Consider the following 14,961-nt stretch of genomic DNA (forward strand, 5'->3'; position numbering starts at 1 on the left):
GGTAACCGGACGAGATGCCGTGGTTCACCATATGATTGAGCCGTCTTGCCCGCTTTCCTCTTCCTCGGGATAAATATGTAAATCCTATCCTGTCCACTATGTGTGAGATTTTGCCTTGTTTCGTAACTTCTCCTCGAACAAGGCTCAGTGAAGCAATCATTTATTATAGCGCTTTCTGTTTGATATAATCTACCTTGTTATTAGAACTGGCATGAGGCACAAATCACAAATCTTACGACGTCAACATTGCTAGGTCTTACCAGCAAACATTAGCCCCGCACCAACATTTTAACAAAGCGAGATCGTTATATTGTACAAATATCCACGCGTCTCATTTTGCATTGATAAATTCCTGATTATTATGCTTGAATGTTCTATTCATCATTGATATTGATGACCACCTGACCGTATCATTTCCGCATGTCTATACCAAACTAATTTATTACTTGTTACTATTTTTTATTATTACGATGACTGTTATTTTATTTTGGTTGTCGAAAAAAATAAAATCTCTTTCTTTATATATAATTAATTTGCTTACATTATAGGTTTCAGAATAAACATGCGCCTGAAAGCAACTATTCTCTTTTTTGCACTCTCTCTCCTATTGGTGGAGAAATCTCACGGTTGGGGGAGCAGAGGACTCCTTGGAACACCAGGAAGGGTTAATAGGGAGGCTGTGAACCTCTACAGAAAAATTAGGAAACATCCGTAAGTTTATTCTGACTGCTTATATATTCAATTTATAGAACTGAACAGTTTTTTACTTTGCGACTAATTTTTGAATATTACAGTTAAATTCTTAAATTTCATTTTGTGTAAAGTTATTACAATAAGATAGGTAACGTGTTTTAAACTCCGCCGTGGTATAAAATATGGCAACCCAGAAGACAAACACACAACTCCACGGTCTCGACTGATAGCGTGTCCGATTAATTAAAGACTAAGATAAAATTTTGATGCTGAAATTTAAAAGATCAATATAAAAAAAAAAGTTTGCCTGAACGTTTGATTTTTGTTGTAAGCGTGGTCAAAAAAAAAAACACCTCCCACAGTGCGACAATTCGAATATCAATTTTCTCCGATGATTAGTTTTGTAACGAGTCAAATTTAATCTTTTCTTTAAATACTTACGACACTTTCATTTTATAGTTTGGGCAACTATGTAATTGAAAAGGGCAAAAAATATTTCTAACGTTTCTGGGACAACAAAGAAAAAATCAGTGAGCTGGGAGAGCTCAGAGAGAAGGTAATCCACTATAATTTGTTTAAAATAAAGCTAGTGGTTGTTAAAGTGTTGAGACTCAACTATATTGGCATCGCAGATTACACATCTCGGGTCCAAATCCCATGGCCCCCACTTTTACGGAAGGTGTAATAAATTAGGTATTCTATGCCTAACCAAAAAGATTGCCATCCTTTCAAAAAAGTCCACAGATATCATTGACGACATCGACTAATAACAGGGCAAGATTCCGTGGTTCGCTAAATGATTAAGCCGTCTTATCGGCTTTCTTCTTACCCTGGACGAATAAATTCGTAAATCCCATCTTGTTTGCATCGCCATTGTTGTATAATTACTTTGCTTTACCATGAACAGTCGTGACGAAATAATAGAATATTGAAAAAATTCTACATGGCTCGAACTTTTTCGCTATCAACTGATAAAGCAGAGTGTTGAACAGCAACCTCCTGCCTATCGCCTAGTTTCAAGTCAATATTTGAATAGTTAACTAGGTATTCGTATTAGATACGTGCATTTGATGGTTAAGAAAATCGTAACTGTTACGCGAATCACTCCACGACGGCAAGAGGTACGGCAATCCTGTCACACATAATTATGCCCGCGGAGTTTTCACGTTCAAACTAGCATAGGGTAATCAAAGGGCGATAGCAGGCGTGTTCCTACCGATGAGCACAACACGACAACTGTTGATCCTGCTTCGTTCTGTAGCAAATACCTTTCTCTTTGTTCAGGACGAAAAAGCCTACAAAAACGCAATGACCATGATCGCTGATGAAATTGCGGCAGAATCTGGAGATGGTGAAGCTCAGATTATGGTGGAAATGTTGAACGAACTTGCCAGCATGCCTGACGGTAAGTTTTCTAAACGAAATGTTTGTTCTGAATAGGAAAGGAACTGACATGTAAAGTGCCACAGCGTTCGGAAATAAGCAAAATTTTTTCTCTGATTTTCTTTGTTAAAAATCAACATTTATATTGAATGAGAGCTATGAATTAAAATGATCCAAACAAAGATTGTCATATGATAAAAATAAAATTCTAGCTATAGAAAACAGAAATTGAATGAAAAATAAAAATATTACTAATAGAACGTATAAAATAGCGAATAGGGTGAACAAGCGTCGTATTATTGACCTGTAACTAACTATAATAGCGTTGTTTTTATTGATAATTATTATTCTCGGATATCAGTGACTGTTTTTGCAGAGACTTGTACAGAGTAAATGACCCTCTGGAAAATTGTAAACATGGCATGTGTTCAGTACATACTTCGTTGGACCAGATAGTCTGATAGAAAAATTTTCTGATTTAACAGCGCGTGACAAGATCTTAAGATCTCAAGGATATCCAGTTCAATTTGTGGCTCTCTCCTATATCATAAAGCAGGAGTCGGCAACCTTTTGTCTCTCGCGGGCTAAAATTAAGGGTTGCAAGTCATTGGCGGGCCGCACATATTTTTAGAAAGTTGAAGACCGAACGGATGATACTTTTTATAATAAAAATCAAGCAGTGATACATCTCTCGAATAGAATATAGATTTATTTTCGCATTGCATCTCAAAAAATCCCATTTGAATATTTTCGGCGCCATGAACCCTTTGCGCTTAGCATCAACTTTTCTGCGTTTTGTTGCCATTTGCTTAATTGTAATTAAATTATAGGCATATTAAACGAGTAATTGTGAATTTTATATCTGTTAGAATATAATATAATTTAGACTACACGTGTATCACAATAAATTCTGTTACGTAAAGAATGTAATCTTCAAAACAGTTGATTTGTTACTATAATTCAGTGAAGCGTCGCAGGCCGGATTATATTACCCCGCAGGCAATATCCGGCCCGCAGGCCGTAGGTTGCGATCCCTGACATAAACGTCTTTTTTTTCTATTTCAGAGGAATTCAACCAATTCATGACTGAGCAAGAACTTGAACAAATTGCAGACTCTGACGAGCAGCTGTTAAGGATCAGTGAAAAGGAGTTTCCTGACGGACAGACCGACGAACCGACACCCAGTTTTTAATTTTATGCTTCCGTTTTTTTATTGTTTCCCAAACATATTGCAGAATAAAAAAATAATAATAAAAGAAGAAAATTGCAATTGCATTTTATCTTTTATTACCACAGTATTATTCAAAACAGTGGCTTCTAAAGTTAAATTACTGGTGGGCAAATGTAAAAGCGTGACAATATTCGCGGGCCGAGAGAGGGGAGCGCCGGCAAGGGGCCATTGCTTATACCGGTACATATTATCAAGATACAGGTATAATTGAATTGTGTCAAATATACACGTGCTTAAACTGTGGTAATGACGTACGGTTAGGGATATCTAGATCGCTAAAAGGTAAAAGTATAAAGTGTAAACTATTTCACGTAAGTACGGCGGGCCCTATTGAATCGTTACGCGGCCCGAAATTGGCCGCGGGCCACGGTTTGGGACCCACTGAACTAAACATAATGTCGTTTTAGAGACAGCATGGAGGTGTGTTTCACATGTGTTGGGTAAAAGTTCTGAACTAACGAGCCAAATCTTGATCCCTGATACTGAGTCGAGTTACTATTGTTTAATGTCAAACCGTTGCCGACTCTTTTGAGTTCTAAGTCAGTATAAAGTGCGAGGTTGCTAGCGTAGAACTGCGGTACCTGCCGAGACCGGCCCCTGTGAGGTCCTTGATGAAAACGCGTAAAATTCCGGTTTTTTGTATATTATAATGTTCAGTCAAAAACTTGTCCAGTTCATTTTGCTTTCGTCGTTACATCGTTTCCAAAAATGTTTGAATCATCTTACATCCTAAGCTTATTACTTACAGCTTACAGGAAATTGAATTGGTCCGGAGTAGAACGTTACTAGAAATTCGTAGAAGTATAGTAGTTTGAGCGCAACTTTCTAGCAATTAAAATTTGAAATTATTGTTACTGCACTCGTTGCTGTAGGCTTCGTCGAGTATGGTAAATTACCAAAGTCAACAACTTTATAAATGCATTGTGGTAATTTGTGTCCTAAAATATAACATCGCGTTATACATCCACGTCATTGGGCCTTGATGACGTATAGTATTCGTCCTTTAATAGCATGTTATTTTGATTTGAAAGTCATTTTTTGATTTGTGCTGCTTTGAGACTTTGATTATTTTTCTGTCAGGTTCATCACATACATACCAATCACAAATGGCCGTATTTAGCGGCCGTATTAAATATGTTCCCTATACTCTCCTGGCTTTCAATTATGCGTACCGATTTTTCAATAATATATAAATATTAATGTATATACAATGTGTTTGAATGTGGATAGACTAATTCTCAAAAATTAAAGTCTTGAGAATGTTCTTGCTGAATTCGGCTTTTGCTTATGGCATGTCTTTGCCCAATACAAACGTAAAAATTGGCGCGCACCCTGCCAAACATGTGAAGTCAACGCAAATGTAGAATTTTGATCGCTCCAGGAGTGTATGTATCAATATGAAGGGAGCTAATTTTGTTCGTCTACTATACATCACGTTAGGTGGTAAAGGGACTGATTACTATGGGCAGGGGGTATATTCACTTGGCTAATATAGACAGTCTCCGAACTCATAATAAAACTAAAAAGGGAAAATCGGAATAAAATTAAAGCCTAACCTCAACCTGGTACACACACTACGGAAGTACCAAATTCTGTGTACAGGAGTGCAGGTTTAATAAATGTTTATCTACTTTTATGCGGTCAAAATCAAGATTCACACTTAACGGCGCACGACAGAAATAATGGATGTTTTCAGAATGCATTGGCCAGAGTTAATACATATCCGTGGTATATCTTTATTTATGAACCAGTTTCCTCATTTAAGCTACTGGGAATCACATAATCGGAGAGTAATCGGAAATAATTCGGTAACCTACATCCTGCCTATTGCGTGTAACTAGTTCAACAGAATAAAACAATGGAAAGATATATAGGAGGAGTCTCTACGATGCAAATCAAATAACACAATATATATTTTATATTAGACAGTAGATCAATTGGATACAGGGTCTTTTCTCCTGTTTTTTTTTTTGAAATATATTAGTAGCGCAAAATGAAATGATTAAAGCTGAAGTTTCCTTAGAACAAACAATTTCTCTATGGTGTAATTGAAGGCGCTCCAGAAGTAAATGTACCAATTACCAAAATGTAATTAATTTTTTTCGCCTACTTTTGTTGTGTAAAGGGACGGAAGCATATGGGCAGGGGGTATATGACCTAAATTATGACCTAACCCTAACTTGTTACAAACACTATGGAGGTACCAAGTATTGTGCTTAACTGTGTTGCCATCGCGGATTTGAGATCTCGAGTTAAATCATATGCTCACCCACCTGTAAATGATCTTGTTAAAAGGTGTAACCACGTCGATTGAAAATTCCCTATTATTTATTTTACTAATAATCTGCTTCACACGTAAGCAACCCTCGCATATTTCCGTCCAACTGAAAGTCTGGCTAAAGATTGACCACAAGATTTCAACATGTTTCTATATGTTTAAATTTATTCTGGTTCAAATTTTTTTGATTGTACAAGATATTTTTTCTGTGGGTTTCAAAAATGAATGGTACAGTAGAAGTGATAATTAAACGAATACACATTAATGACTTCTATAATTATCTTTCTTCTGACAAGTTCATCCTCGACCCGATACTGGCCTTCGCGTGGTGGTTGGCAAGCCACAAGCAAGCTTCGGTGGTGGTTGGTTATTATCCAAAATCACCAATTCTACTTCTTTATAGTTCCCATCGTTCGCCGACACCATCATTATTCTTGGTGAAATAACCAGAGTGAAGGCTGCAGTCAGAAGCAATACACTCCCCCAGTTCATTCTGCTTTTCGTCGTAACTTCGTTTCCAGAAATACCTCAATAATATCACATTCAAAGCATATAACTTACAGCTTACAGAAAATTGAATCGGTCCGGAGTAGAACGTTACTAGAAATTCGTAGAATTATAGTATTTTGAGCGCATCTTTGTAGCAATTAATATTTGAAATTATGGGTATTGGGCTGTTTTCTAATGGCTTCGTTGTGAATATCAGATTAACAATACTAAACAACTGTATAAATCATTGGTAATTTGTGTCCTAAAACCTAGCAATGCAATATACAGCCACGTGTGTGTGTGTAGTACAGCGTTTCCCAACCTTTTTGGTCGCGGACTATTTTCTTAACGGTGAAACCCTTTGCGGACTCAAGGTGCGTTTATTGCAACCGTATACTCTGTGTGAACAGGCAATAAAACCGAACACAACAGAATTTTAACGAATTTCAACAATGGCCTTTTCTGTCGCACAATATTCAATCCATGACAACGACGAGAATTTAGGATGTATTCCTATTTTAACTTAATTGTGTTCATGATAATTCGCGGTTGCGTCGAATTACGACAAGATGAAAGTATTACTTCTTTAAAATACAATGGCGATCTGTGAACATAATAATGTGAGAATATATTGTTCGATTATACTTAGTTTTGATACATATTTTTGCGATCTTGCTAATTTGTTATCACCGTTAGAAAAATCCTACTATCTGCTATAAATTTTTAGAAAGTACAACTTGATTTAGACTTATTAAAATATATTTGAAGTATATATATTAGTAAATCAAAAATACATATTCATCGCCATGGTTTATTATTAATTTCATTGTGAGCTTTTTAATCTGCGGTTGTGTTGACGAAATAAAAGCAATACTACTCTGAAAATATGATGACAATCCGTGGACACAAAGATGCGTGGTAAAGTGCCCGATTATATAATCTGAGCTGTTCGTACAACACCTACGGCAATATTCGGAAAGTAATCGGGAATAATTCTGTAACCTACATCCTGCCTATAGCGTGTAACTAGTTCGACAGAATAAAACAATGGAAAGATATATAGAAAGAGTCTCTACGATTCAAATCAAATACCACAATATATATTTTATATTAGACAGTAGATCAATTCATGAGAGGATCTTTTCTCCTGTTTTTTTTTTTACAAAATATATTAGTAGCGCAAAATGAAATGATTAAAGCTGAAGTTTTCTTAGAACAAACAATTTCTCTTTGGTGTAATTGAAGGCGCTCCAGAAATAAATGTACCAATTACCAAAATGTAATTGATTTTTTCGGCCTACTTTTGTTGTGTAAAGGGACGGAAGCATATGGGCAGGGATATATTCACTTGGCTAACACAAGAAGTCCCCGAACTCGTAATAGAACTAAAATAAGGAAAATCGAAATAAAGTTATGGCCGAACCCTAACCTACCGGAGTACTGATTAAAAGGAAACCAATTGTTCTTTTATGATAATACATTCATTCCCCATTATTTACTATTGAAATTGATGTAAAATAAAATAGGTTCCACGTATATCCAATTTATGGCCTAATTATCTCTGCCAAGCAAGCAGGAACCGCAGAATCGTGACAAATTTAAAATTCTCCAATATCCTGCATCCTATCTAGCGTGAAATAATTTCGACAGGTTTAAAAGTTTACAAATGGTAGATAGAAGAAGTCTTTGCGATTCAAATCAAATAACACAATATCTATATTATATTAGACAGCAGATCAATTGATGGAAGGGCCTTTATTTTTATTTTTTTCGAATATATATTACTAGTAAAAAATAAATTGATTGAATCTGAAAATTCCGGCAAACAAACCAACGCGCGCGCTCTGGTAGAGGGAAACCGAGATGTCGCCAATCACATGAGAATGCATTCATTCTCCTTCATATTCACTATTAAAACAGTTACACAGTTACAGATAACCACTATTGGGGTGAACCCGATTTAATACAATATATTTAATTTAAAGTATACTCTCAGGCACTCAATTGTGAAAGGAATCAAAGGTAATTGAAATAAAAACAAGATGTCCGCAATTGTGTCCATGAGAATGCATTAAAATGACTCGAAGCACCTAATTGGGTACTCCCTTAGTATGTGTACCAGTTTAGGGTTAGGTCATATTATTATTCCGATTTTCTTATTTTAGTTCTAATACGAGTTCGTCCATAGGTTTCATTCCCTTTTAACACAACTTGATGTGAAATAGGTGAACAAAATTAGTTGCCTACATATTGGTATACATACTTCTGGAGCGACCTAAATTGTGCTATTTGAAAAAATAACGTGAATAGTCATCATTGTGCTGTTTTAAAAATGAGTTTTTTTTGTTACAGTTTGGGATTCGATTTGAAATAATTAAGCGCAGAAACTTTTAGGATTCGAATATTAAATTGCAATGTCTCACAATGACGTATTATCAGCAATTTGTGAGTGATATAGGTATTATAATGTTTACCTGAAAGAACTCAAAGCAGGCAATCGTGCCATTAGAGAAAAAAGCATCGTGTGGATAGGTACAATTGTGTTGTTTTAATAAATGAGTTTTTTGTATTCACTGATCAAGATTCGATATGAAATAATTGAGTGCGGAAACGTTCAGGATTCAGGTATTCAATTGCATCGTTTCACAATAGCGTACTAGCTGTCAATCATGGTAAACATATTGTACATATATTACATTAATACAATTAATATATAATTACATTAATACACGTTACATATGAATTATTGAGACTAATTCAATCTCTGAAGAATTTGAATTGAAAAATGAATAAAATGAAAGTGAAATTGAAGATTCGAAAGTCGGAAATTGTGTTCAGATGACAATACATTTAATAAATATTGTTGAGTGCACATACATATTATAAAAACTCTTCGATATATAACTAGAATAACGTCTCCTCCCCCATTTTTGGTCGACTACCAAATTGTACGAGTATCGAGTCGTTCGACTACCGAGTTAATGTATAATTGAAAGGAAACCAAGATGTCGGCAATTGTTCTTATGTGAGATTCATGCGCCTTTATTCACTATTGAAATAGATACACAGATGCAAATTTAAAAATTAATGAAGATTTAATCGAAGAAAACAAAATACTAATAAGATTCTTGATGAATTAAACTAAAATTATTTGAAAGGACTATAAGCAGGCTATTGTGCCATTTGATAAGACATTGTCTGAATTGGCGGGCATTGTGGTCAATAGAAATCCATTCATTAAATCATACATGCATCATTATTGTGGCATTTTAATATAGATTTATTAACTATTGTCACTATTGATTTTGTCGTAAATGCGCAGGATACTGATCATGCAGGTAGAAGATATAAAGCCACACTTTGTAGGGCAGGACAACACAACAAGCCGAAGAGCAAAGACAAACTGTTTGAAAGAAACGAGGTATTTATTTTCATTTATTTGGTCAATAGCTATGATCATCGGGATTCGAAACTAGGTCATATAATCTGCGGCTTAACTGAGATTAAATAAGCGAGGTTGCTTCAAATTAGATTCATTCAATTCTCTATGTTTCGCTGACTTTTGGCAAATAGTTCTTGTCCATCGGTATTCAAACTCAAGTCAAATAATCTGCGGTAAAATTGAGATTAACTATTTTGTTACTCGCGGGCCAAAATCAAGGGTTGCAAGTCTTGACGGGCCGAACATATTTTTTGAAAGTTGAAAACCGAACGGCTGAAGAAACTTCTTCATAAACACCAAGAAATGATACATCTCTCAAATAGAATAAAAATTTATTTCCTCATTGAATTTCATCTCAGATAATTCCATTTGACTATTTTCTGCGTGATTGAACACTTTGCACTCGTCATCAACGGGTTTCGCGGGCCGGATTATTTTACTTCGCGGGCCGGATCTAACCCGCGGGGCGTGGGTTGCCGACCCCTGCTATAAGGAATTATGTTAAATACTCGATCTTTCGAACTCTCTATTTTGTTGATTTTTAGTATCATGATTAAGGATGGATATTACACTCAAGTCGCTTTAACTCATCTAAAGAATTTTGTCCAAACATGTGCGAATCAATATTCTACTGTTTTTTTATCGTTTATTTTTCCTTTCTCATTCTTCTGGTATTAACCGTGACCATTTATGAGCGCCTGATCGTATCAGTCCCTCCTGTCTATACAAAACTAATTTATTATTTTGGACCTCCTGAAGTATGCGCACCAAGATGGCGCACAACCTGAACTCAGGTTGTGTACCAGGTTAGGGTTCATGTTATGCGACATCTTGGTGGACATACCTCAGGAGTACCATTATTTTTTATTATTACGATGACTGTTATTTTATTTTGGTTGACGAAAAAAATAAAAATCTCTCTCTCTATGTGTTAATTTCCTTACATTATACGTTTCAGAAAACACAAAATCTTCAAAGAAAATGCGTCTGAAAATTGCAGCTACCCTCTTTGTCGCGCTCTCTCTCCTACTGGTGGAGGAGTCTCATGGTTGGGGGGTCAGAAGACTCGTTCGACGAGTAGGAAGTATAGCTAGGAAGGCTGTGAAAGTCTATAAAAACGTTAGAAGGCATCCGTAAGTTTATCCTCACTGCTCCTATAAATATTTAGTTAATTACACTGAACATTTTATTACCTTTGCGAGCGCTCGCTCCAGAAGTGTGTGTTCCAATAAGGAGGTAACTAATTTTGTTCGCCTATTTTACATCAAATTGTGTAAAGAGGTTTGAAACCTAATGGTTTATTAATTTGGCTAACACAGACAGTCCCCGAACTCGTAACCGAACTGAAATAAGAAAAATTGGAATGAAATCATGGCCTAACGCTAACCTGGTACACACAATACGGGAGTACCCCTTTGTGTATAATTTATAATATTATAAAATCTTGAATGTTTTAATTTTTTACAAAGTTTTTAGAATAAGATAGATAGTAACGTGTTTTATACTCCGCCGTGGTACAAAAAAATAGTAACACAGAGGATAAACACACAACTACAAGGAACAAATACTCCACTGATAGTGTGTTTATTCAAGACTATTCTTAAGATAAAAATAGAATTTGATGCCGACATTTTAAAGTCCAAGGGTGGGCATTTACTTTCCTAAGTCAGGGGTGTGCTGCGGCCCGCGGGCCAAATGCAGCCCGGAAGGAAAAATTGTGCGGCCCACGGAATAGTGCCAATTTTGAATGATGTGCCCACGAAACAAGTTATTAGTTTAGATAATTTGGTACGTGCGCACAATTCCAATCTATTCGCATCGCAAAGCCTATACCAGTACCGGAGTGGCACCAGGTACTAACTCACCATTTCTGCAAAGCCCCCTAACAATGCCGTAAGATCAATAACAAAAAGAAACAATTTTTGGTGCCTGCAACTACTAGAACGGCTATATTAAAAAAAAGCGCGGCCAGCGGTTTCACCCAGTTATTTGTATCCGGCCCTCCTGTAATAAAAGTTGCACACCTTTATTCTGAGTGGCAATGGACGTCCAAGTTATTTTCAAGCCAAAGTTATTTTCAACAGAAATTTATACGAATAAAAACTACAGTCTAAATTTGTAGCAAGCACAAGTGGGCCGGATGAAACACTTTGATGGGCTGGATCCGGCCCGCGGGCCTAATTTGTCCACCCGATTCAAACGATAAAAGGAACAAATTTACTTGGACGTTTAGTTTTTGTTGGGTTTGTGGTAAAAATAAAAAACACCTTCCCCTCAGTGCGACGATATAAAATTCGAATATCAAATTTTTTCAGACACTTGGTTTTAGGGATGCAAGGAGTCAAATTGAAAAAATAATGAAACCGACGAACCCTGTATATATTCTTCATTTATTTTAAAGCTTGGGCCACATTGCCATAGAAGCGGCCAAAAATTATGTTAAAAGTCGTTGGGACAACAAAGAAGAAATCAGTAGGCTGAGAGAGCTCAGAGAGAAGGTAATCTACTATATTAATCTGTTTTAGACAAAGCCAGCGGTTATTAAAGTGTCAAGACTTAACAGTTTCGGCATGGCCGGTTACACATCTCGTGTTCGAATCCCATGCCCCTCACCTTAACCAGAATGTAATGAATTGGGTATTCAAGGCTGAACCAGAAAAATTGCCATTCTTTTAAAAAAGTCGTCAGATATCATTGACTACTCGTAAAGAATCTCGTTTAAAGCAAAAGCACCAAATAAGCGTATGCGGATCATAGCAAAAATTCAAGTTTTCTATTTTGAGGCGCGACGGTGTGGCGCATCGTGCTAAGCGTTAGGAATACGCTCGCCATCGCACCTCTGATTATCATGCGTGAATGTGCGAAAGGATTCCTAAACTCTTTGCCGTCGTAAGGTGGTTCACCTAACCGCTGGTCGGTTACGGCTTCTTCCACCATCAAGTCCATACATCTAAAAACAAATAACTGGCTAACTAATTCCATACCCAATATTGACTGGTAACCGGTCGAGATGCCGTGGTTCGCCATATGATTAAGCCAACATTTCGGCATTTCTCTCACCCTGGACAACTAAATACGTAAATCTCATCCTATTTACATCACCATTGTCGTATAAATACTTCGCTTCACCATGAATGCCCGTGACGAAATAATATTGGAACAATCCTACATGGCGAGAAATCTGTCGCTATTAACTGATAATCTGAGTGTTGAATAACAATCTCCTGCCTATCGCCTAGTTACGAGTCAATATTTGAACAGTTAACTGGTTATTCGTCCTTAATATGTGTAGGCTACTTGATGGTTAAGAAAGTCGTAGCTGCTGCGTGAATCACCCCACGACAGCAATTCTGTCGCACAAATTATGCCCGCGGAATTTCAACCTTCTGACTTACGTAGAGCAATCAAATGTGGCGATAGCAAGCGTGTTCCTATCGCCAAGCACAACACCCCAACCTTTGACCCTGGTTCGTTCTGTGGCTTCCAAATTTCAGCACAACTTTCTATTTGTTCAGGACGAAGAAGCCTATAAGAACGCAATGTCCATGATCGCTGATGAAATTGCGGCAGAATCTGGAGATGGTGAAGCTCAGATTATGGTGGAAATGTTGGACGAACTTGCCAGCATGCCTGACGGTAAGTCGCAGCCTTTAAAACTACCCTTTTTATCTTTTTATTTCATAATAAAAACGACAGATCTTAACAACGTCACAATGTTTCACTCAATAGTGTTGTTTTATTGCTAATTCACATCCCTGAATATTAGTGGTGCTTGCCTGTACAGGGCTTGTCCGGAGCGAAGGGCATTAATGAACGTCATTTTATAAAAAAAAAAATGAGAAACATGGCATTTGTTCAGTACATACTCCCGGTGGACTAGATAGTCTGATGCAGTGGTTCTCAAATTTTTTAGGCCCCGCCCCTTTTATAGAGTTTGTCAAGTCACGCGCACTACCTCAAAAATACCCAGATAACGATAATCTACAAATAACAGATAGTAAGGCGAAAGTATGTTTAGTTCAAAATCACGTTAAAAAAACATGAATGGAAAGAAAATAATAAAATAAACAAAAAGTTTTGAAATGTAAATATCCGAATTAGGTGGGGCAAGATAAAATCTGATAAGAATTTTTATTTTTAATTAGCTTCACGCCCTCTCAAAAAACTGCGCCGGCCGTTTGATAACCACTAATCTGATGGGAATATTTTCTGATTAACTGCACGTGACAAGATTTCGTGATTCTCTCCTATAACATACAGTATAAACGTCTTTTTCTTCTATTTCAGAGGAATTCAACCGATTCATGACTGAGCAAGAACTCGAACAAATTGCAGACTCTGATGAGCTGCTGTTATCATTTCAGTCAATTCCTGACGGACAGACCGACGAACCGACACCCAGTTATTAATTTTATGCTTCAGTTTTTTTATTGTTTCATACAGATATCGCAGATTTAAAAACAAAAAAATAAAAAATAAAAGTGGCGCCATCGTAAATTGTAACTGTATTTTATCTTTTCTTGCTTGAGTATTAATCGAGATACCTTTAACACAAGGGGGTGCAAATGCGGATCAGACAGAAGTGGAAAATGTGCAGCCGCGAAGAAATGCTAATTTTGAGTGGTGTGCAGTGTGCATTGCGCAGCCCGAGAAACGAGATTTTAATTTAGTTAAATCTAGTAATTCCAATCCCTTTACGTTCAAAGCCCATGCCCGAGTTCAACGTAATATCTATGCTTATAACATGGGCCTTCAGTAATATAGATTGCACATTCCTACTTTAACAGAGCGTAAATTTACCAAACTCTTAACCAGTGTTCCCCATAAGGAAATGTTACACTGAGAAAATGTTTGTTTTACTGAGCAAGAATATTCTAAAGTTGAGCAGAGTTTTTCATGATTTACAAACTATGTGAAATATTACAACAGTCTAATATATTGTCGTACAAAGTAGGCTTCATATTTTACTTGAAAATGTGGATTGGACATTCTAACTAGGTGTTAGAAAATATAACGAGCCACGCTTCGAAAACGTAATGTTTCAAGTGAGCCAGAATGTGATTTTATTGCACAAATGGTCTGGTGTTACCGCGCAATGGCGCAGTTGCGAAAAGAAATATACGAGTCGGAATATAACGATAAATAACTCAACTTCAAGTAAGATTGAAGATTCAGATGTCAGGCAGAATCTTGCGTCTGAGATCTGTGACTTGTCGCAGTTAAAAGAAAAGTAGCGCCCATAATGTAAACCTGGTCAACGTGACGACACGGTCAATCACCTGGAGGCACAAAGTGAGACGTCGATATACCCTTATAATTAATAGCAGATTTTGTATATATAATTGAAATATTTATTCTTGAACAAAATGAGTTCCATAAATATCAAAAATCGACCGATTTTTTTTTGCTGAAGGAAATTTTTGGTTGTTCGTTTTGTTGTTGGG

General features: G+C 36.6%; 2 protein-coding genes across 2 annotated transcripts; both read left to right on the forward strand.

Annotated features, from left to right (window-relative positions):
• The first annotated feature begins 1,897 nt into the window (after positions 1-1,897).
• On the forward strand, positions 1,898-3,341 carry LOC144427128 (uncharacterized). The gene is made up of 2 exons (XM_078115828.1): positions 1,898-2,098; positions 3,142-3,341. The coding sequence occupies exons 1-2, from the start codon at positions 1,912-1,914 to the stop codon at positions 3,267-3,269; spliced, it is 315 nt and encodes a 104-aa protein (XP_077971954.1). The 5' UTR covers positions 1,898-1,911; the 3' UTR covers positions 3,270-3,341.
• Positions 3,342-9,392: 6,051 nt separating this feature from the next.
• On the forward strand, positions 9,393-14,014 carry LOC120339777 (uncharacterized). The gene is made up of 5 exons (XM_078116528.1): positions 9,393-9,496; positions 10,476-10,650; positions 11,919-12,015; positions 13,033-13,153; positions 13,805-14,014. The coding sequence occupies exons 2-5, from the start codon at positions 10,499-10,501 to the stop codon at positions 13,924-13,926; spliced, it is 492 nt and encodes a 163-aa protein (XP_077972654.1). The 5' UTR covers positions 9,393-9,496; positions 10,476-10,498; the 3' UTR covers positions 13,927-14,014.
• Positions 14,015-14,961: the final 947 nt, after the last annotated feature.

This window comes from Styela clava, chromosome 9 (genome assembly GCF_964204865.1).
Source record: "Styela clava chromosome 9, kaStyClav1.hap1.2, whole genome shotgun sequence".
Taxonomy (NCBI): domain Eukaryota; kingdom Metazoa; phylum Chordata; class Ascidiacea; order Stolidobranchia; family Styelidae; genus Styela; species Styela clava.

Coding starts and splice junctions, on each gene's coding strand:
- LOC144427128 (XM_078115828.1), top strand. CDS start 1,912: ATGAGCACAACACGACAACTGTTGATCCTGCTTCGTTCTGTAGCAAAT. Junction 2,099..3,141: donor ACTTGCCAGCATGCCTGACG/GTAAGTTTTCTA, acceptor TTTCTATTTCAG/AGGAATTCAACCAATTCATG.
- LOC120339777 (XM_078116528.1), top strand. CDS start 10,499: ATGCGTCTGAAAATTGCAGCTACCCTCTTTGTCGCGCTCTCTCTCCTA. Junction 12,016..13,032: donor TGAGAGAGCTCAGAGAGAAG/GTAATCTACTAT, acceptor CTATTTGTTCAG/GACGAAGAAGCCTATAAGAA. Junction 13,154..13,804: donor ACTTGCCAGCATGCCTGACG/GTAAGTCGCAGC, acceptor CTTCTATTTCAG/AGGAATTCAACCGATTCATG.